Source organism: Equus caballus, chromosome 15, assembly GCF_041296265.1.
Source record: "Equus caballus isolate H_3958 breed thoroughbred chromosome 15, TB-T2T, whole genome shotgun sequence".
NCBI classification, from domain to species: domain Eukaryota; kingdom Metazoa; phylum Chordata; class Mammalia; order Perissodactyla; family Equidae; genus Equus; species Equus caballus.
This window is the reverse complement of record NC_091698.1, coordinates 44,334,869-44,357,662: the sequence shown is the minus strand read 5'-3', so window position 1 is coordinate 44,357,662 and position 22,794 is coordinate 44,334,869. Positions and strand designations below refer to the sequence as shown.

Sequence of the window (22,794 nt, the reverse complement as noted above, 5' to 3'; positions counted from 1 at the left end):
TCAAGTGCAATCTTTTCCCTTAAAGACGTTGGGCATCTGCAACTTAAAAGAGACCACGGAGGCAGACAGACTACGGAAGGGCGTGGTGTCTGCAGAACTAAGATCATTTGTGGCAGCTGCACTGGGACTGGTTGGGAAACAGGGAGATGCAGGGTCAGAGGGTGCTGGGAGAGAGCTTACAGTCACTGACTGCAAAATAACAAGCAGCAGAGATGCCCACAGGCAAGAATTTGATGGGCCAGTGCCTGACGCTTCTGCCTCTCCTCTGAGTCACCTGTCTGGGGAGCGTTACAGAACTGTCTGTGAGATGCTGGGCATCAATTCAGACGTGCATACTGAGAATAGAGATTATCTACGCAGGAGCTGGACTGAAGTTTATCTTTTGTTTTATTTGAGAGAAATAGGGGGGGCCCGCCCAGTGGCGCAGCAGTTAGGTGTGCATGCTCTGCTTCGGTGGCCCGGGATTTGCCAGTTTGGATCCCGGGTGCGGACATGGTGCCGCTGGGCACGCCATGCTGTCATAGGCATTCCACAAATAAAGTAGAGGAAGATGGGCACGGATGTTAGCTCAGGGTCAGTCTTCCTCAGCAAAAAGAGGAGGATTGGCAGCAGATGTTAGCTCACGGCTAATCTTCCTCAAAAAAATAAAAAAGAAACCCATTGTTTAAAAAATAAAAAGAAATAGGTACTTTAATTTTCAAGGTTAGCATGAGTTTTTGAGATGTGTTTAAGCTTCTTAGGAGAACCCTGAAATAAAATTGTGAAGGTCAAGACCTCAAAGGCAAGGAGGGTCAGTTCTAGACCCTGCACCTCCCAGCGCAGGGTAGATGGCTGGTGCTCCTTGTGAGGGAGCAGGCTCAAGCTCAGCTACAGCAAATGGCACCAGCTCTGGACTAATGAGGAGTTTCTGAAGCAATGGTTCTCACACTTGAGCAGGCCCGAAAATCCCCTGGAGAGGCTGGGCCCCATCCCCAGATTTCTGATCCTGTCGATCAGGGTGGGACTGACAAATTGAATTTCTAAAAAGTTCCCAAGAGATGATGTGATGCTGGTCTGGGGACCCCACTTTGAGAATCACTGTACTAAGGGATCATTTTCAACAGATCTCAGGTGGCCCCACTAGAAAACCACCAGGGGTCAGGGAATTGTAGACCCTCAAGTGGAAATCAAGGGGATGCAGCTGGGCTGGGGGGTGCATTCCAGCACCTTCCCTACACCATGACTACACAGCAGGATTTCATTGTGAATATGTCCCCAACCCACCGTGTCGGAGGATCACTCCCTGGGAGGCTGTGTAGAGGAAGGGCGGGGCATACACAGAGAACCCACATGGTTGCTTAGCAGAGAGGAGATGAAAGTTTGATCAGTGTAGAGGGGAAAGGATCGGCAGCTGGTGGGCAGGCAGAGCAACTGCCCAGAGCAGGGGTCGGGAGCCAACCTTGATGACACTGGGCACGTGCAGCTTGGGGGTTGCCAGGCCGAAACAGGCATCGATTCCACAGAACAGCAGGATGGAGAAGATAATGGAAAAGTCAGCTACCAGGGCCCGGACCTGCAGAAAGGTGAGCCAGTGAGTGAAATACCCCGCCACCTCAAGGCGGACCCAGTTCTCAGGCAGCAAATTGGAGAAGTGTTAAGAGCTTGGGCTCTGAAGTCAGCAGACCAAGACTCAAATCCTGGCTCTGCCCTGCCAGAAGGCTGACCTTTGGGAAGCATGTCATCTCTTGGAGCCTCAGTTTTCTGATCTGTAAAATGGAGATAATGGTAGACCTACCTCATAGGCTTCAGCGAGCTATGACACAGTCAGAGGGCTTGGCACATAACGGCCAAAGTGGGAATTGTTATTATCCATGTGGCGTGGTAGCCATTGCTGAAGATATTTTCTGGAATGACAGACTGAACTAGGTCACCCATCAGGGGTGGCAAGGGCAAGGGCTGAAGGAAATCTGAGCTCCTAAAAACCTGTGACAGATTGTTGCACTGCCACCTGAGATGGGAGGGAGGCCCCCAACTCTGCTGGGGACTCCCAGCTACTCTCAGACCTTCTGTCCACTAAGAGTCCTTCACTCTTTTTTTTTTTTTTTTGAGGAAGATTAGACCTGAGCTAACATCTGCTGCCAACCCTCCTCTTTTTGCTAAGGAAGACTGGCCCTGAGCTAACATCTGTGCCCATCTTCCTCTACTTTATATGTGGGACGCCTGCCACAGCATGGCTTGCTGAGTGGCGCCATGTCCGCACCCGGGATCTGAACTGGCAAACCCCAGGCGACCAAAGTGGAACGTGTGAACTTAACTGCTGTGCCACCGGGCCTGCCACATGAGTCCTTCGCTTTTGCTCCTCTGTTTCCAGGTTTGGATCACACCTCCCTGGCCTCTGACTGCCCTTCCTCACTGACGTCCACTCTGCCACCTTTTCCATATCTCTCCAGAGACAGCAATTTCCAGAGAACAGCAGGAGAGAAGTTGGCAAGGACAGGGACAGGTGATGGCACACTGAATTCATTCCCTGTACCCTCTACCCCTCTTTAAAATTGTTAATAAAATAACATATATAATTAATTAGAAACCCACATCGTGTAAAAAGCTAAGTCCCCACCTCACCTTTCCCCACTCCAGTCCCCGCTTCCTGATACACCCACGTGTGTCAGCTTGATGTCAGTTGTTCTGGTGGTTTCCTGCAAGTCATTAACTAATATGCTGATACTTCTTATATTTTGATTTACTGATTTAAGGCATTATGTGTTAAGGATCTAGCCTGCTTGTGCTAGCCCTCCTGCCCTTTCCTCATTCCTAATCTTTGAGAGTTATTTTTAAACTCCTTCTTTGGGTTTCCTTTGTACTTTTAAGTTACATAATTAAACCTCTCTTCCCACTAACTTTTGCCAATATCTCTCATTCTCCATCACGTCAGGTGAGGCCCCTGTCTTGACAACACGGGAACCCAGTTCTCTCTGACTCCAAGTCTGTGCTTGTAAGTTGAAACCCATCGTGAGCCAGCGCTGATATGGTGTCCATCCTGTCAGTAGGCCAGAACCCTCTCGGGGAGACCTCGTGCATGGTCTGCCTGTAGGTCCCCTCCTACCTGCAAGATGAGCTTACCTTGGTAGGGAAATAGCGGCTGAATTTGAACTTCTTCAGGGTCAGGGTCATGGAGTACGTCCCGAAGAAAAGGATGAAAGACATGAGAGCCAGGTCTGGGACGAACTGGCAGGAGTTCCCGAGCAGGCGCCCACCGTAGTTCAGACACTCCTTCTTGCTCAGCAGGGACCAGTCCAGCGCTGTGAGGTTAAGGGGGTTGTACTTGGAGACCAAGCACAGGAGAGAAAGGGTCAGGACCTTCCTGGCAGGTCAGCAGTGTCCTCCCCTCTGCAGTCTCCAGGCAGCCCACACCCCCCTCCCACCCTCTGAGGGGCCCCAGCCCTCCTGCCCCATGAGAGTGCCCAGCAACAGAGTGATGTTCCTGGGGACAGGCTGCTTCAAGGAATGACAAGCAGGAGGCTCCCTGGGAAGACAGGATCTGACAAGTGTTCTTCACTGTGTTCTAGGATGCACTGTTTGGTTAGTGAGGAAGAACAGCGCAGAGGCTGGGATGCCCTCTCCCTCAGCAGGCCTGGCCCCCGGCTCAGTCAGTCAACCACTGTTGGCACCTCCTTCCTGGAGTGCCTCACGTTTATCCTCCCCTTCCTTCCCCTATGCACACCCTTTCACGTATTGGGGCTCACACCCGACCCTTGTCAGACCTCTCTTGGGTCAGTCACTTCAGTCATTGCCCCTTTTGGGGCCCCAGATGCCTAAAATCCAGGGCACACATAATTTTATACATATACAGTCGTATGTTGCTTAACATTCTGATGGGGATATGTTCTTAGAAATGCATTGTTAGGTGATTTCATTGTTGTGCAAACATCATAGACTGCACTTACACAAACCTGGATGGTATAGCCCACTACACACCTAGGCTGTATAGTACTAATCTATGGGACCACTGTCATATATGGGGTCTGTCATTGACTGAAATGTCATTATGTGGCTTATGACTGTATGAATATATATGATAACATATATAATAACATATATTCATACATATATGTTCCTAAGCATATATATGTGTGTACATATATATATGTGTGTATTCACATATATGTTTTTAAGTATATAAAAGGAGGAATAAAATAAGTAATTTATAAGAAAATTTAATATATATTTTAAAAAATTAACATGTAATGTTCAGGAACCTATATAAGGAAGTAAACAGATGCTTGCACCTAGCTACACTGGATGTTTGGATTAAGAGAAGGGTGGTAGTATGATAGAATAATGGTCCCCAGTGAATCAGGCCTCCTGGGTCCACACTCCTTGGCAATGTGACCCCTCCCATCAAAAGGTGAAGTCTATTTCTCCTCCCCTTTGAATCTGGGCTGGCCCTGGGCCTGCTTAGACCAAGAGAATGGGGAGGAAGTGGCTCTGAGCAGGTTCTGAGTCTAGGCCTCAAGAGGCCTTGCAGTGTCTGCTCTCACCCTATTGGGTCCCTGAGACCGCCAAGCTATGAAAAAGCTCAGAGTCAGAGAAAACCGCATGGAGGGGCCCAGCCATGTGCTGAACGTCAGCTGCATGCCTCAGTCACTGCAGCGATTAGAAACACCCCCTGCAGGGTAGCAGGCCTCTGCCCGTCTCTGGTCTGGGCTCCCTCCTCGCCCATCTCTCGAGGTTTCCCTGTTCCATCCCCCATCCTCACGCTGTCTCGACCGGTGGTCCCCGCACCGTCCTCGGAACAGGTTTTATGCTTTTCCCCCTGTGCCCTCTGTCTCTGCTGGTCCCTCAGCCTGGAATGTGCTTCTGTCTACAGAACCAACTTTTCCAACCTTGAAGACCAGATCGTGTTCCACTTTCTCCATGAGGCTCTCCCTGACCTCCAGCTTGCAGGTGCCTCCTGCCTCCAGGGCTGGAAGGACACATTGGGCTGGTATTTGACACATGGCATGCTCTGCTTGTGCTATCCCATTACTTCTCAGGTTCGTCTCCACAAGCTTATTGCAAGCCAGTTGGAGCGGGGGTCCACGTCTGTTCCTTACGTCTTTTTAGCCCTCACAGTGTGCATAGCACCTTTCATACAATAAGTATTCAGACATAGGCACCACCTGATTCCATTCTCCCCCCGTCAAAATCAGATATTTGAAAAACCTTAGGTTAACTTGCCAACTGAGCAGCCAGCTGCCTGTGCAGGAGTGACTGAAGGAGCAACCTCTGGGCCACTGAAAGTCCAACCATCTCCCCCAAGGCCTTCCAGGGCTGCCCTTTGCCTGGTTTTGGATTCCCACCATTGGAGCCACAGGCTGGGCACCACCTCTTGAGGGCCACTGCACATCATTATTGGGAGAGAGACAAGATCCGGGGGCCAGGGACTCAAGAGCACAAAGGACAGATCAGATTCAGGTAGGGCGGGTGGAGCATTAATAAACTTTCTGGGGCTGGGTGGGAATTGGGATCCTAAGTAGAAATTGCAGGAAGAGGTAGAAAGATGGATAGGAAACTTCACGTACAGCTCCATTTTTGCAGCCCTGCTTACTATTCCTAACCTCTACCGCCCCTTCGTGTGTGTGTGTGTGTGTGTGTGTGTGTGTGTGATATTTATGCACATGGATCTAATGGAATGAGGCACGTTTTAAAATGGAATTTTGACAGTTTGTACTTAAAAGAAAGATATGCATTTAAAAAGTTCCACAGGTGACCCTGAAGGACAGCTGGGGTTGACCTCTGCAAGTCTGGGTTGTTACAAGATGGTCTCGGTTTCCTAACTTTTCCCTCTCTATCGACAAATGGCAGCTCTCAAATGACTGACGTAAGAGGAAAGGACTTACCAGAGAAGAGTTGGTGTTTGGTGGCAGCAGGGCTGAAGCATTGAACACAGTTGTATTTGCTGTGGATGAGCACAGGACATGGGGAAGGGTCAGCAGCTGCTGGGCCTGGAGCCTGCGACCCCCTCTCCTGGGCCCCCACCCTTTCCCATCTCCCTCCTGTTCCTTTGAGCCAAGGACTGGCTTCCATTGTGAGGGCAGCTCATCGCACCCCCCGCCCCTCTTCACTCTCCTCACTTTGCCCAGTGAGGGCAGGGGTGGTGGAGGGAGCCCGTGCCACAGCTCTGACAGACCAGCTGGGCCCAGCTAGGACAGCTCCTGTCTGATGCTCAAGGGCTGGCTTTAAAAAATGAAGTGCGGAATCTGCTGCCAAGACAAAGTGCCAACACAAGTTGGTGGATAACGTGCCTTGTGAATCCCTACCAGTCACTGGACCCACGTCTGTGCTCTATGACTTAAAAAACATTTTCAAAGAACTTACTCTATGCTATGCACTAAGCAAAACCTTTAGACACATCATCTTGCTAAGTTCCTACATCCCCAAGAAGTCTCCCCATTTTAAAGATGAGGTAACTGAGGCCCAGAGAGGTTAAGTAACCTGCCCATTGCCCAAGGTCACACAGCTCGTACTTGGGGGAGTCATGCTCCATAGCAGGCAGGCTGGCCCAGAGCCATACACCTCCCAACTCTACACAGCAAGCGTCCTTCCCTGCTCCGCTCCTCTCCACATACGCTTCCCTTCTCTCCCGCCTCCTTCATATCTGCTTTTTTTTTTTTTTTTAGGTCAGCTGGGTCTGTAAGGACTTGTTTATCTTCTCCAATCTGTGCCTTGAATACAAGCCAAGGAAGATTAAACCCAGGTCCAGGACCTGAAGGAGAATCAGGAAGCCAAAGGCACTGCTCTCAGCTGTTTGCCCCACATCCCTCGTCCGGGCACTCCCCTTCCCCAGCCTCAGTGTCCCTAACCGTAAGGGGAGAATAGGAGGGCTCCCTTCAGGGGCCACAAGAAGAGTTGAGAGGAACTGTAATCCCCTCCCTGGGGGGGTGCAGCCATTCATTACAAAGGCAGGCCTTGGAGGGCCGTCTTGCTGCAGCACTGCACGGGTGCAGGAGAAGGGCCAGGTCCTCCTTGCCTTCCCCCTCCGAGTGAAGGCCGACTAAGTGTTCCTCTGCAGCGGTTCTGGGGGAGGAGGAGGGGGGCCCAGCAGCCAGTTTCCTGGAAATGCACTGCAGGCCCCATTGACTTCTGTGGCTGTGGTTAGGGACCTAGAGGGCAGAAAAGGCTATTCTTGAAGCTTCTTTGACCTCCAACAAGCTGTCATGGGAAGATAGGATCACAGGGCCCCTCTATGTTGCCTGCTTCTGGGGCGGTTGCAGCTGGGAGTGGCTAAGGCATTCAGCCTTGACCCAGGGCAGAATATTCCTAGAAGCTCTACAAATCCAGAGGTTTGTTACAATTATCAGGAAGAAAACTTCACTTACTAGAAACGAGGACATCTGCTGCCCTCTACTCCCACCACTGACCAAGAGAACATGACGCACAATTAACAACAGAGCAGAGAAGGTGGGCAAGAAGGCTGACTTGGGGCTACCCACGTGAACGCTCATGGACTCCCACCTAACGCTTGAGCCTGGCGAGTTCCCATGCCTTCCTATGGCCCCAGGTTGTCAGACCAGACATTCCTTTGATGTCTTCTGCTTAGGCTTAGCCATTCTTTTGTATCAAGAACTTTGTAGGATTTATCTGAAAGCCACTTTGAGATGAAGAAGGAAGAAATATAACATGGAAAATTCCAGAGAGGGTCTGAGTATCAAATATTTTAAAACTCTAGTGTTTACAAAGTGGTACTCACTTGGGATTGAAAGCAGCCCAGTCAGTGTGTGCAGCATCCATAAATAGAATACAAATCAGTTACAATGGAAACAAGATTAAATTTAAAAAGAGTGTGCCCCCAAACAAGATCATATGAGGAAGAGTGACAAAGAGTGGTAGTGTGCCACAGTCAGACTGGGTTTTGCAGTAAAACCAGGAAATTGGAACAATTAGCAAGCAAGTGGCCATAGACTGTGAAAGAAACGCTCCTCAGTTAGTTCCCCCTTCCCCAGTCTCCTAAAGGTCTAGAACTTTCCCTTTCATATTCTGCTAATCAAACCTAACTTGTCCTGGTTCTGGCTCCTTTACTCTGAAGAAAGTGAACATCTATGGCTCAGTATTGCTAATTAATAGTTCAAGAGAGCTGTAGTTCTCAAACCTAAGCATGCATCAGAATCACCTGGAAGGCTTGTTAACATATTGCTGTCCCTACCCTAGAGTTTCTAATTCACCAGGTCTTGGGGGGGGGCCCAAGAATTTGCATTTCTAACAAGTTCCCAGATGGTGCTGATGCTGCTTCCAGGGACAACTATGGCAACAGCATGACCCAAAAGAATGAGGCGACATCAGGCACCTGGGAAAGGCCAGAGGGGGCGCTATTTGGAGGCAGGTGGATTCTGTTAGGGCCCTCAGATCCTACCTTGTATGCTCCTACATCCCCTGTTCCTAGGGAACCCCTCTGTTTGATTTCTCCTGTGGGCAGATGATGCTCAGAATGGCTGAAGCTCCCCATCTGACCCCAGAACTTGGACCACTTCTGAAAGAGATCAAGGACGTGTACTTCCAAAAGCCATGTTTGCAGGAACACTTGTGTTCAGTGCGATGAATCCACAGTCCAGAGGACATGAGCAGCAAATGGGAGTGCCCTGATGGGGCCCACAGGGGCAGAATTTGCTCTAGGGCAGAACAAAAAGGGCCTGCAGGTAGGGTCTCCTCAATCCCCTGTGCAAGCAACATGTCATGGCCCAGGACAAAGGACAACTTCACCTATTGTTGGATTTTAATGGAATAACTCAAAATTGGTGATAGAAAAAGTGAAAGAAAAAAATTAAGTCTCAAGTTCATGACAAAATCAGTACAGTGACAGAGGAAGAGAGGGTACAACCAAAACCACACTCTCTGAGGTCAGGACACCTTTATCTTCCACAAGGCCTAGGCTAAAGTGGGGTGCACAATCATTGTGCAGCCAATATTTTTGATTGACTTATGATCAATTTTTTATGGATAGTATGTATTAAAAGGCTGAACAACACCGTATCTACTTATTTCCTCCATCCCAATTTGAAAACTTCACAAGAGTTCCATGAGACTGGCAGGGCCAGCGTTGATGTCCCTCTTTTACAGCTAGGCACACTGACGTTCAGTGTGACATTGGGTCATCTCTGGACCCCAGTTTGCTCTTTGAATCTAGCCTGGTGGTGCTCAGAGATATATGAATGGGTCTCCAGCCCCTGCTCTGTAGCATCCTGGGCACTCTGGGCACATCCCACTAAAGGCTCTTAGGGGCACGATTATGACTGTGAAGGAGGCCAGGGGTTCAGACTATGGGAAGCCCTAACTTACAGGTGACAGTTTTTGGGCAGAAAAGAACTTCACGGGAGTGGTACTGAGAATTATCACACAGTTGATTGATTCAGCCTCCCACCCAGTGCAGGGATCCTTTTTATAACACCCTTGGCAGATGGACATCCATGTAGTGGCTAAGAAGCTTGCTACCACCCAAGGGGGCCAATAGTTCTTAGGATGGCAGCTCCCACTGTTGGAAGTCGTTCCCTGAATTCAGCCAGCATCTGGCTCCCTGGAGCTTCTGCTCCTCAGTCTTGTTCTGCATCCTGAAGTTACACAGGGTGAATATGGCTCCCTGTGACATGACTGTCCTTCTCTGATACCTCTCTAAGAAGCTGAATAACCTCAGATTTTCCAACAGTTCTTCAAATGACATGATTGCCAGGCCCTTTCCAACCCTGACCAGCCCTCTACCCTGGACATGTCCTCATCTGTAGGGATGTTCATCCCTCTGGTGTGGTCTCACCTTACAGTGTATGGGAACACATTGGCAGTGATGTGTCAGGGAGAGCTCATGGTGTCATGCATTCATGGAGCTGGGAGGGACTTGGACCCCATCTGGTCTACCTCTGGCCTGGAGCAGAAAACCCTGGGCAGCATTCTTGACAGGTATGGGCTCCACATTACCCCACACTGAGGAAAAGCATGCCTTCTTCCCTTCATGGGGTATCTCTGCTCCCTTCTGATTATAACCCTGGGTTCTGGTATTGTGACCCTCATTGGAGCTACTGTTCCTTGGTTTCCTTCCAAAAACTGAGTTCAAGACCCTTCATTTGCTCCCTTCGGACAGTCAGCCCCTGGCTGAACAGCTCCTCCCAGGAAAGCTCATTCTCTTGCATTTGAGTAGAGAGCTGCGGGGAGGGCGGGCGGGGGAGTGGGGCGGGGGGCCCAGGGCACGTCTAGGGTTACCGGTCACCTGTATCCGGGGCGACGCACTCGCATTTGTAGGTGGTGATGGAGTCGGGCTTGAAGTCCATGTTGATGGGGTAGTACTTGAAGGCACCGATCATCTTCTTGATGGCATCGTAGATGAAGATGAAGCTGATGAGGGTGGAGAAGCCCTCCTCGGTGAAGCGGGTGATATACTTGATGATAAAGCTGGCGTCTGTGGCCACCAGGATAAGGCACTGGATGGCTGAGTGTAGGCCAATCCAGAGGCGGAACTCCATGTAGTCCAGGCCATTGCCTCTGGAAGGCAGAGGGAAGCGAGGGGCCTCCAGCCCAGGGCCCTTGGCTGTGCTCAGCTCCCCAGACCCACCCTAAGTGGTTCATTTGCCCCTCTTGTGGCACAGATGCCCTCCTAGGAACTGCGAGAGGACTAAGGACAGGGACAGTTCCTGGGTGAGGATGTCTGGTCTTTGAGAATTCTGGGAAAGGATCTCATGGGGGTAGGAGGAAGGTGCTAAGTCATCACAGTTCTCACACATTTGGTAACAAACACCCAGAGTGAACAAAAAGCAGGGAATTTCAGGATGACAGAGCTGGAACAGGCCTTAGAAATGACCTCACGTTGTAGATGAGGCAACTGAGCCCAGAGTGGTGACTAGAACTGCCTGGGTCAGGCTGTAGCCTTCTGACCTCCAGCGAGACTTTTCCTACACTGCCCTGCGTTCCAAGGCATAAACTGCTCATGAGCAGAGTGGTGTGAGTTGTCTCCTCTTGTCTTGCCTGGATTTATCCCTATCCCTGTGCTCATCTGCACTAAAATGGCTTAAAGGCAGGGAGCTGGAGGGAATCAGGAGGGACCTCCTGGCAGTCCTTCCCAAGGTAAAGCCAGCTTTGTTACCACCTCACCCCTGCATCCCCACTGGGGCTGTTCTCCGCCCCAGCTCTGGCCCCAGGTGTGGGAGCAGGCACTGGGGGCCACCAATGTGCACCTACTTGCTGAAGTCAAAGAGGAGCTTCTCGAAGATGAGGATGGGCCCTGTGCTGCTGAGGATGATGAGAGGCTGTCCCGAGAAGAGGCAGAACAAGGAGCCGGCCATGGCAGTGCCCAGGAAGCTCTCCATCACTCCCTGGGGGCACAAGGAGTGTGAAGCTCAACAGAGGCAGGAGAAGAGGTCTCTGAGCACAGGCTAGAAGCCAGTTATCTCCCCAAGGGCCCCAGTCCCAGGGCTCGCCCTTTATTCTGGGCCCTTTCCTCCCAAAATTCTGCTCCCCAGTTCCTACTCCATAATCCCTATCATCGCAAATTCACTCTTTCTAATTCTGTTTGGATAAAGGTCTCCTGTGACTTCCTTTTGGCACTGTAGGGCCTAGAAAATGGGCCTGCCAATGGACATGCCTCTCCTAAGTCATTCTACTCCCAGAGGACAGCCCATTTATTCATTCAAAAATCTCTTAGGTGCTTTTAGAGGTCAGATCATTCACTCATTCAAAATCCATTAAGTGCCTAATTGTACTATGTACAAGGCATTGTACTAGATAGTGAGGACCGATCAGTGAACAAGATAATGTATCTTCAGTCCAGTGGGAGATACAGACAAGTTCCCAACAGGCTGTCTCAACCTTAGCACTATCGACATTTCGGGTTAGATAATTCTTTGTTGTGGGGGATGTCCTGTGCATTCCTGACCTCTCCCCACCAGATGTCAGTAGCATCCCTCTCCCGGTTAGAACAACCAAAACTGTCTCCAGATGTTGCCAAATGTCTCCTGGGGGGTCAAAATGGTCCCTTGTTGAGAAACACTGCCAAGGAGTGTGATAAACTGCGCTAAGTTCAGGGTGCCATAGGGGCACACAGGAGGAGTGAAGGGGTGCTGAGGAAGCCCTCCCAAGAAGCAGATACGTAGAATCTGAGACCTAAAACTTGAGCAGGGAATCGGCCAGGAAAAAAGGGCAAGTGGAGTGATGAGAAAGAGTGTCTCAGGAAGAGGGAACAGTGTATACAAAGGCTGGAGCTGAAAGGGAGGATGGCTTTGAAGAACTGGAAGATGATCAGGATTGATGGAAAACAATGCAGAATGGTTGAGGAGAACAGGAATCTGAGAAAGGGCCACGTGGGAAAGCGGGATTTATGAGTCAAGGATGATGCCTGGGCAGCTGGGTGAACCATGGTGTCACCCACTATGCTGGGGAAGGGCCGGGGAGCAGCAGGTCTAGAGGGAAGGTAATGCATGCAACGTTGGCCCTGTGAGTGGGGTTCCCGAGGGTCAGCCATGTGGTCAAGCCCAGAAGGCAGCTAGATATTAGACCTGCAGCTCAGGAGAGTGGTGTGGGCTGGAGACAGGCCTTCATCTCAGTTTATCTGGGAAAGTGAGTCTTCACATTGGTGCTCCGAGCTTTTCAATGGTTCTACCCTGAAGGCCCTCACCAGCAAAGACCCTTGCCTGGGTCTTGGGCTAGTGTCTCTGCTGAGCTGATGTTTACCCCAGGGAGGCCTGTGTTGTTGTCATGGAAACAGCTTACCATCTTTCTACATCTGTCTTAACTCCAAGTTAAGAATTAAAGCTGGGTTAAAAAAAAATAGTGTAGGGAGAAGGCCACAATTTTCACTTCAATAAATTGTGCTGATTAAATCCCTTCAAACATCAGTGGGAACAGTATCAAATAACAAAGTAGATGATTCCCCTTAAAAGTTTGATCTATTTACATCATCCTTAAGTTTGGTATTTATTAACATGATTTAACTTCAGATCTTTTTAATAATGTTGGCTTATTATTTTTTTGAAGGGTAAAGAAAACTGATGGTCTGAACTGGTCGGTGGATGAAATCCAAACCTTGGTTTGGGGATTACCAGAGGGCGCTCCTTGCCACCACCTGGTAGCAGCAGATTTTACTGAGGTTTGCACTTATAGCCCGAGCTCACACACACCTGATAATTGTCAGTGGCATCCCCCAGAAGCCCACCAAAGGTGATCGCATTGGTGATGCAGCCGAGGTAGATGAATAGGATGGCAGAGATGGACTGAATATGGAAGCCGTCGTAGAAGTCACTTAGGAACCAGGGCAGCTTCCTCTTGACATCCAGAAGCAGGCCACCGAAGAACCTGCTTGAGACAGGCCCAGGAGCTGCTTTCTCACCAGACACCAGTGCAGGGGCAGGGCTATTTACAGGAGTCTGCAGAGCCTGGGGCGAGGGAGGGAACTTGACCAGGGGTAGATGGGAACAGAGACTTTCCACCAGACCATTTAAGACCAAGGAAGAACTCTCACAGGACTAACAGTCGGTGGTCGGTGCTGTCCGCACTGGGAAGGGTGGTCATAGACAGCCGGATGGGAGAGGGACGGTCTGATGGGCATATGTCCTGGGGGAGACCTAACATTCCACGGGGAATGGAAATCCTGAGGTCCACAGATGGCCGTCCTCCTCATGTCCCTGATTAGCAGCAAATGTGTCCAACTTCACAAGATAGAGACAGCCCAGATTATAACACAGATTCATCAAGGGCAGGTTCTGAACCAAAGAACTGAGCAGATTCTTTGCTCTCTGGAACAAGTGAGTCCCGCTGCCTTGATGCTTAGGGACAGTGTTTATTGAGGATGATATTACCATAGCTCCTAACACAATGCTTAGCATGCACAGGATTTCCCAACCTCAGAGCTACTGAAGTTTTGGACTGGATAACACTTTGTTGTGGGGGCTGTCCTGTGCATTATAGGATGTTGAGCAGCATCCCTCACCTCTAACCACTAGACGCCATTAGCATCTCCCCTTCAGTTGTGACACACAAAAATGTCTCTGGACATTGCCAAATGTCTCCTGGGTGGAGGGTGGGGGTGTGGATGGGGTTGGGAAAGTCAACCCAACTTGAGAACCTGTGGCTGGCATAAAGCCAAAGGCATATAAACCATGACTCCATTCTCAAAGTCATGATTTACACACAGCTTTGTAGGGCCATGTCCTTTCCTAAATTCAGGTCAACCTGAGTTAGTCCAAGAGCTAGCAAAGAAACCCAAGCCAGAAATTTCTTCTCTTGTTATCTAAAAAAATAAAATAAATAGTTTTAAAATAGGTAACATAAGGTTAAAAAAAAAAATCCAAAGGGTAGTGTTATGGATTGAATTGTGTTCCCCAAAAAGATATATCAAAATCCTAACCCCCAGTACCTGTGAATGTGACTATATTTGGCAATAAGGTCTTTGCAAGTGTAATCAAGTTAAATGAAGTCGCTGGGGTGGGCCCTGAACCAATATGACTGGTGTCCTTATAAAAAGAGGAAAACGCTCCATGAAAACAGAGACACAGGAGGGAGTCATATGATGACAGAGGCAGAGATCAGCTGATGCAGCTGCATGCCATGGAGCACCAAGGATTGGCGGCCACCACCAGAAGCCAGGGAGAGGCAAGGAAGGATTCTACCCAGAGTCTCAGAGGGAGCATGGCCTGCTGCCACATTGAATTGGAACTTCTAGCCTCCAGAACTGTGAGAGAATAAATTTCTACCGTTTAAGCCACCTAGTATCTGACACTTTGTATGGCAGCCCTAGAAAACTAGTACAGGTAACAAAGGGCGTCTAGAGAAAAGCTGGGTTCCTCCTCTTCTGTACTGGTGCAGCTTCCCCTTTCCAAACACAACTCTCCTGCTGATCCAGGAGGGACTTTGAGGGCGGGGAGGGAAAGAGTGCAGGCCGTGGCGTGGCCGGAGTTGGCGCTGGAGGCAGAGGGGGAGAAGGTTCCTAAAGGGTACGTGGGAAGGAGAGAAGTCTAAAGGACAGCGGGCGTCAGGCCTGGGGTGGGCACCTTCCTGTCCAGATAAGCTCCTCCCCGATTTCGTGGACGGCTGGCATGTCTCCATCATCCCTGCTGCTCCCTCCGCTGGCCCCTCCGCCACCACCACCGCCTCCAGCGCCGCCTCCTGCAGCCGCCCCGCCGCCGCCGCCGCCTCCCCCCACTGAGCCATTCATTTGGCCCAGCTCCGTCAGGGAGAACACGGATTTCCTGGAAGGAGAAGGGGGACAGGGGACAGTGGGGCTCCCAATCCTGGGAAGGGCTTAGCTCCTCCAGGACTGTCCCCAGAACACCTCCCACCTCCCCAACAAAAATCATGGAATATCTTAAAATACAGAGAAAAATACAGAAAATGATCTAATAATACCCACCCACAAGTCACCCAAATTTACACATGCTCACATTCAGCATACAAGTATTTGCTTCTGATTTTTGGGGGGGGGGGGGGGGGGGTATGGGACGAGGAAGAATAAAATGAACTGGAAAAAAGAGTATAAACCCATGTATGCTGAAATCTTTTCAAGGAAGAATAAAATGAACTGGAAAAAAGAGTATAAACCCATGTATGCTGACATCTTTTCAAATCCAAAACAAAGAAAAGAAACGGACAGGCTTGGCTTGAAGCCCTCTTTGTACTGTGTCATGTAGTGTCTTGCCCACCCACCCCCGCCCATTGATATACACACCTCTTGTCAGCAGAGGGCACCTTCTTGGGTGGCTCAATCCGAATATTGGGGTCCCATTCTCCAGGGGGGAGAACGATGACCTCATCCAGAAACTCATCAACCCCCGCAATCAGATCTTCCCGGTTTCGGGCTTTATAGGCCACGTCACTGAAGAGCTGGCAAGGCAAGAGGAAGGGTCAGCTGTCTCGCTGACGTCCCCTTCTCATGCACCTCTCAGAGCACATCACATACAGTTTCAAAGAAAATCACTTTGACCCACTTTGAACGCCTAACCTACTCTCAGTTTTTGAGATGAGAACTTAGCTGGGCAGGTGAAACATGGCACAATGGGAACGGCAGTCCTGGTGGGAGACGGCTCCTCCTGGACCTGATGGCCAGGTCTCCATACTGGAGCTGTAGGACTTGGCTAAGTTACCTAACGTTTCTGCTTTCAGTTTTCCACAGGGCAAGTTCATTAGAAAATGTGTGCAGAGCCCAGTCCGAGAAGCTCAGATATTTCAAATCTGTTTATAACTTCCTAGCCCCTCATCCTTGGAGGGTCAGCCTGCCATTCCGCACTGTCTCCAGAGTGTTCCGCCTAACTTACAGATCTGAGCTGGTCATGCCGTGTTTAAAGTCCCTAAGGCTCCCCAACGCTTCTGGGACAGTGTGTGAACTCCCAGCTCTGCCTACAGGCTCTGTATAGTCTCCAGCTCACCTCTCTGGCATCACCTCCTGCTCTCAAAGCTCTCTCACCGAGCCTGCGCAGAACCACTTCCATCTAGCTTCTTGGTCTCCGAGCCTGGGCCCCTGTTCCTTTTCTCTGGACCTGCCTCCTAGGCTCGCACCAGCTCTACCTAACTCCTGATCATCCTTAGCTCTAATGCCACCTCATGGGTGAAGCCTCTCCTAGGTGCCTGGGCCCGAGCGCACAGTTCACTTTAGGATGATAGGTCTGTCCCTCCCACTCAACTGGTGCTCCTAAAGGGCAGTGACTATTCCCTCATTCTCATAATCCTTATCACCCTGCACTGCGCCTGGCACACAGTAGGTGCTCAAATGTGCTTGTTGGATAAGCAAATGAATGGAAAGACGGTGTTTGATGCAAGAGCCATGGCATTTAGGAGCACCTGCTTCTTGTTAGCACTTACATCGTCGACCATGAGCGTTGCAATGGCGCGGCCAATTTCATTGTAGGATTTTGCTCTCCCAGAAGGTCCCAGCAGTATGAACAGAAATCTGCAAAGAAGATGAAGAAGGAGGAGGAGGAAAGTGAGAAGGGAAAATAGAAGCAGGTGAAGAGAAGGATTCTCTGCCCCTGACCGTACCCATTCTTAACTCTTTAACTGCCAATCACTTGTCCCTTCCCCTGAATCCCATATTTGCTTTGGAGAGACATTTCCCCTTCATTCCCCTAGCTTCCCCTTGAGCATCCTTACCATGCCCTCATGTCCCAGAGCCCACCCAACAGCATCTCCCCCAGTTGTTGGCTCCTTCGTTTTTATGATTATTTTTAACAAACTCTCTAAAACTTCCCAAGTCAGACGATTTCCCTCCCCAGCCAATTCCCCAATTTTCCTTCTGCATTTTAGGGGTGTCTCCAACAGCTCTGCTTGCTGACTGCATGGACAGCTGGCTGCCTGAGGGCAGGCACCATGGGCAGAGTTCAGTGGCCCTCACCTGGTGGGGACGGGCACCTCGGTCACTCCGCCCAGCATGGCCGACTGGATGAGACGCACGAAGGCGATGAATGGCTGGTCCAGGAAGTCCACCTCGCCCACGAGCACATTGGAGGCTTCTGAGTCCTTGGGGATCTTCTTCATGAATTTGTTTTTCCTCTGGTCAGGGAGGGGGGAACAAGATACCCATGGGTATTCACACGTGGGGGTTCCAGCTCGCCCTCCCTCACCCCCTTCAGATTGCTGAGGAGGCTAACTTCACAAAATTCTCCCAGCATTCTCAAGAAACTGAAAGAAATAACCAAACACTCTCCTCCATTCTGCAGATGAGGAGACTCAAAGTTGGTTAACCCCAGGGACCAATGCAGCCTTTGGAGAGAGGAAGGAACAGGCAATGATCCCTAAGACACTCCTTGATGGGTGAAAACTTTGCTCAGCTGAAGTGTGAGCTGAGGGGCTAGAGAAGACAGCCCAGGCTTGCTGGATGTCAGGACTCAGCCCCCAGCTTCCTGCGGCCCAAGCAGATGGGAGTTTTGTCTCAAACTCTGGCCACCCAGCCCTCTGTCTCTGCCTTCCCCGTGGGTGGCTGCAGGAAGGACATGGCCATGCTGATGCCCAGCAGACCTGCTTTGTTTTCCCTTTGCCACCAGCTTCCTCACTAACAGGAACCCCTGGACCACACCTCCAAGTATAGGAGAGACTTTCATGCCCCCAAGTCACCCCCAAGAGACCTCCCAGGAAACTCATAGCTTCTGAGACTTTCCACGGAGACTAACTGAGCTGCTAGGGGCTAGTGTCTGTTCGGGGCAGGAAGGTCAAATAGGCAGCGCGAGTGAGGTCCAAGGTGAGAGGCAGTGGAGACAAGCTCTCTGTCCAAATTTATTCCCACTCTCTGCATTTATGACTTCATTGCCAGACTTAAGACACTGACTCCTCCTGAGTCCTCTTTTACAATGAAAACACCTCAGGGATGGTCACATACAGCTCTTCTTAGTATTTAACATCTTAGAATGCATTCATTTTTCAAGTTGCTCTCTCTCTAGGCAGCAAGGGGATGGGCAAGGGACGGAGATAATTTCATAGAGAGAGGATGGAGAGGGAGCGTTTGGGGAGGGCAAGGCTGGTGGAAGTCCACAGTGGCCAACAAAGGAAGAAAGGGCACAGAGGGTGGAACCAAGCCCTAAAGAGAGGTCCCGTGAACACCACAATTATGCCACCCATTCCCCCATGGCTGGAGTCTCTCCTGTTTCTCGTAAGCTCAGTGAAGACACAGCTTCCTTCTGTTCCTGGCAAGGAGTCAGATCGGGGCATGGGCAAAACCAATGGGTCCTGCCCCTGTGGGCCCACAGCCATTTTTTGATTCGACTCTCAAGGGGCATGATACACACTGGGCTGAGTGGCCTCCTAGCACAGAAAAGGCACATGAGCAAGGGCTGCACCCTTATAATCTTTTAAATCCAATCAAAAAAATGAAACTCTCCAAACCACCCGGACAACAACCCCAGGACCCTAACACAGCAAGAATAGGCAAGGGCAGGAGTTAACGGGAAGGCCAGAGTCTCCATGACTCAAAAAGTCCCTTTGTCCCAGGCGCAGTCAGCTGATTCATAAGCAGGTTCTTCAGGATGGAGGGCTGGGTGTGCCAGGGCAGCTGCCATCCCCCTGCCAGCTCCCGGCCCCCCAGCATCAGGCAGGGAGTGGATCCAGGGGACAGGAGGAGAGGCAGGGTGTCAGGAGTGCCCTGGAGACAACAACAGGCTTTGAAAACAATGCTTTGGGGTGGCCCAAGCAGCACATTCATAATCCAGGAGCGGGGAGGCCCAACAGGGCCTTGGTCCTCCCTTGTAGCTTGTGACATGTTTGGCAAGGAGGACAGGATGGTGAGATCCCATAAATGGGCCATGCTGGCATTCTGGCCACTCTGGCTTGGCCACAGTCTGGACATGAATTTGTCCAATCAGGGCACTGCTGACCCCACTTTCTGAACCCCATGGGGACTCAGGTCCAACTCTGCTGAGTCATCACACACAGCCATGCTGTCTGAATCCACGCTCTGCTCACTGGGAACCCGCCAACATGCCCAGGGCAGATGTGGAATGATGAAGAGCGAGCCTGCAGAGCAAACGCCTCTGGGCTTGCACTGAGAAGGGTGCCCACGGGCCTACAAACTGTTGTTCCACCGCAAGCCACTGCTGCTGCAAATACTGAGAAGCAACATCACCTGATCAGTTAGGAGAGCTGATGTTGGCACCACATCCCTACATCAAGGCAGCATTGCCTGGGGAAGGTGACAGCTGGTGTGCTCATGACCACTTACACATCTGTTAAAATAGGCTATGAAAGACTTTTACTAGGCTAGCTTTCTTATCATGGCTCCACTGTCTGTGTGCATGATTATGGCAAAGTGGGGCTCTTCTCTAAATAATATTCCAGAATACTGATTCCTAAGTCACTCCCACATTAAGGGCTCTAGAGTCAGCTTACTTGAGCCAAGTCATGGTTCTGCCACCTTTCAGCCGCATGAACTTGAGCATGTTATTTAACTGCCTTAAGCCTCTATGTTCTCATCAGTAGAATGGAGATGATAATATAGTCATGTGTTGCTTAACGATGGGGATACGTTCTGAGAAATGCATCGTTAGGTGATTTTGTCATTGTTTGAGCATCATAGCATGTACTTACACAAACCTAGGTGGTACAGCCTATTACACACCTAGGCTGTATGGTACTAATCCTATGGGACCACCGTCATATATGCCATCTGTTGTTGACTAAAACGTTGTTATGTGGCACACAACTGTAGTACTTTTGTGATGTGCAGAAAACGCTCGGCATGGGATAGTGCACACAGTGTGGACCTTAAATGTTGGTTGATATTGTTACTATTGTCAGTTTATTATTTTGGCCACCAAAGGGCCCTCAGGATCCTGACGCAAGGGACTGCGTTTGTTTTGCCTTCCACCAAACTTGGGGGTGTCTTGAAGGCCTGGAGGTCACCCATGCTCCTGAACAACCCTCACCAAATTTCAGGTTTCCTTCATTGCCTTCCTTCCTACTCCTGGGGGCACAGGGAAGGGGATCATGAGACTTCTGCCCTTGAGATGTGCAGGGGTTGGAACTGGGGGGGCCCTTCTCTGGGCTTCCTCAGGGGGTGTAGTCATGGGGTTCCCAGGCTGTGGGCCTTAGAACTTGGACTCAACCTGTTTGTAGGATTCTGATCTCACCAAGAGGGTTTCAGCCAAGCTGGTAGGAGACAAGAACTGACTCTATCCTGCCCTAGCCAAGGAGAAGACACACTATTGGGCAGTCCCATTGATTCACTCTCACTGCTGTCCCCACAGGGAGGCCCCACTTCTTCTCTATGTGAGCCCAAATCCCCACTCCATCTGTAAAGCTGCTTATGGGTCCTGGAGGAGGTGAAACTCTGTGTGCTGGCCTTCTCTCTCTGACAAATTCCAAGCTCAGGAACAGCTGGCACTTCATCCGATCATGCTTCTCTGTCCCTCACTCACCCCAGGGCCTGGCACAGAGCCAGCACCCAGGGCTCAGTCAGTACCCAAGTGATGGCCTAGGCAGTCACCAAGGCAGCCCAGAGCCCCACCCGTGTCCTTCCTGGGTACTTCAGCTCCTTCATGGGAGTGGGGTTCTGCCCATAGGGGTTCCTTGCCCCTGAAACCAGAGGCTTCTTTCTGCCCTGGCCCTTTACTGCAGCCAAGTGCAGGGCCTTTACTACCTGGTCTGTGTTTGGGGTGCGAGAAATATCATTCATGCTTCTGCTCTGGGCGTGACCTAGGAGAGAAGGAAAAGAAGGTCCGTCAGGGGAAGCCTGGCTCTTGCAGGTCATTTTCCCTTGGTCCCTACACATGCTTCTCCCGTCTTCATAACCAAAGCAAGACCTCATCTCCCCTAATCCTACAGCCCCCTTGAGCTAGCATCCACTCTCTTTTCTTCCCTTCAATGGCAGCTTTCTTAAAAAGAGTGGCTAGACTCCAGGTTCCTCTTCTTCCTTCTCACTCCTAAATCAGCTGCACTCTGGTCACTGCCCCCTGCCCCGCCTTCTGGAGTAGAGACCAAGAAGTCTGCTCTGTGCCAGGCCCTGGAGGTGGGGAGGGACAGAGACACATCATCCGGTGAGCTGCCAGGTGTCACTAAGCTTGGACTCTGTTGGAGAGAGACCAGTTTTACCTCTGTTCTCCACAACCCCTGTGAGTCTCTAAAGATGGCTGGGAATTTGGGCTGGCAGAGGGAAGGAAGGTGGACTCCCCATGGTGAGAACAGTGGTGGTGAATTATTCGAACTGCCTGATAGTTCCTCCCTCACTTAAGGCAGGAGAAAGTCAGCTCTTGTTTCCCAGCAGCAGCCAAATCCAGAGGGTACTCTCAGACCTATTATTTCTTGACTTTCTGTGGCCTGTGCTGTCCCTTCACTTCCAGAACTCTGCTCTCCCTGGGCTTCCCTCCTCCTATTTCTGTCCAAGATCCTTTCCTGCTGGGCTCTTCTCAGGGTCTTTCTTCGCCCTCATCCCCTTGCAGAGACCTCATCCCTCTCTCCCTCCTCGGTGAGTCACATCCACTCCCATGGCTTCCACATCCACATTTGGGCTGAGGATGCCCAGGTTGGGTGGTCAGTCCAGATCTTTCTCCTGAGCTCCACACTGCTCTGGGCAGCCCCACCTGGCACCTCAAACTTGACACACTGGGAAACAGAAGTCATTGTCTTCCACCAAATGACTCCCCATAGACCCTACTCCACTCAGTGCCCCTCCCTCCCATCCACAGCCCTATCAGAGCAGAAATCTAGGTGCCAGCCTTGACTCCTCCCTCTTCCTCACCTCCTGTTTTCCCCCGGTCATTAAATCCCACCTTGGCCCTTTCCTCTCCTCCATTCTTGCTCTGAATGCGGGCCCAGTCTCTTGCTTCAATCTTGTTCCCTTCTAGTTTATTCTTTCTCAAAAAAATTTGGCCATAGTATGTGCCTGCTTAAAACTCATTGGAATAAAGGCTTTTTTGCAGGGCGCAGAGGCCCCTTCAATTCGACCCTCTTTCCCTTACGCCCTACAGTCCCGGTGAACTCCTCCCCCTTGCTCCTGGAAAACTCCTCTTTAGTCTCTGAGGCTCAGGCCAGTGCCTTCCCCTGTGCATTCTGGGCCAGGACACCTTGGGACAGGGCCACTGCACACAAAGTTCTAATCACTTATTTGTGCCTTTTTTCTGGGTCCCCACCACTGCAGCATCAAGCGTAAGGGTGACCTCACACACAGTGAATAACTGAGCAGAAGGCTTATCCCAAAGCCATTTGCCTCCCACTGACCACTGCCTCCTGGCATCCCTACATGGAATAACCAAGGCCAGGGGAGACTAAGGGGACCAAGGACCAGGGGACTAAGAAGACACTGTGGTGAACCCCTGCTGTGGCTGAGGCCTTGGGCAGGGGCTATGCTGCCCCCAAATCATTCCTCAGACCTGGTCAGGGGCACAGCCCGGG

General features: G+C 50.7%; 1 protein-coding gene across 7 annotated transcripts in view; it reads right to left on the bottom strand.

Annotated features, from left to right (window-relative positions):
- The window catches only part of SLC4A5 (solute carrier family 4 member 5), a 115,871-nt gene that overhangs the window by 17,944 nt on the left and 75,133 nt on the right, over positions 1-22,794 (bottom strand). For all 7 annotated transcript variants that reach the window (XM_023618857.2, XM_023618861.2, XM_070235284.1 and 4 more), the window contains 11 exons: positions 21,044-21,099; positions 17,312-17,469; positions 16,783-16,870; positions 15,653-15,807; positions 14,979-15,176; positions 13,110-13,284; positions 11,176-11,309; positions 10,211-10,482; positions 5,859-5,917; positions 3,100-3,300; positions 1,439-1,552 (listed from right to left, as the gene is read on the bottom strand). In XM_023618857.2, the coding sequence (XP_023474625.2) occupies positions 1,439-1,552; positions 3,100-3,300; positions 5,859-5,917; positions 10,211-10,482; positions 11,176-11,309; positions 13,110-13,284; positions 14,979-15,176; positions 15,653-15,807; positions 16,783-16,870; positions 17,312-17,469; positions 21,044-21,099 (1,610 nt within the window). The remainder of the gene's footprint in view (positions 1-1,438; positions 1,553-3,099; positions 3,301-5,858; positions 5,918-10,210; positions 10,483-11,175; positions 11,310-13,109; positions 13,285-14,978; positions 15,177-15,652; positions 15,808-16,782; positions 16,871-17,311; positions 17,470-21,043; positions 21,100-22,794) is intronic.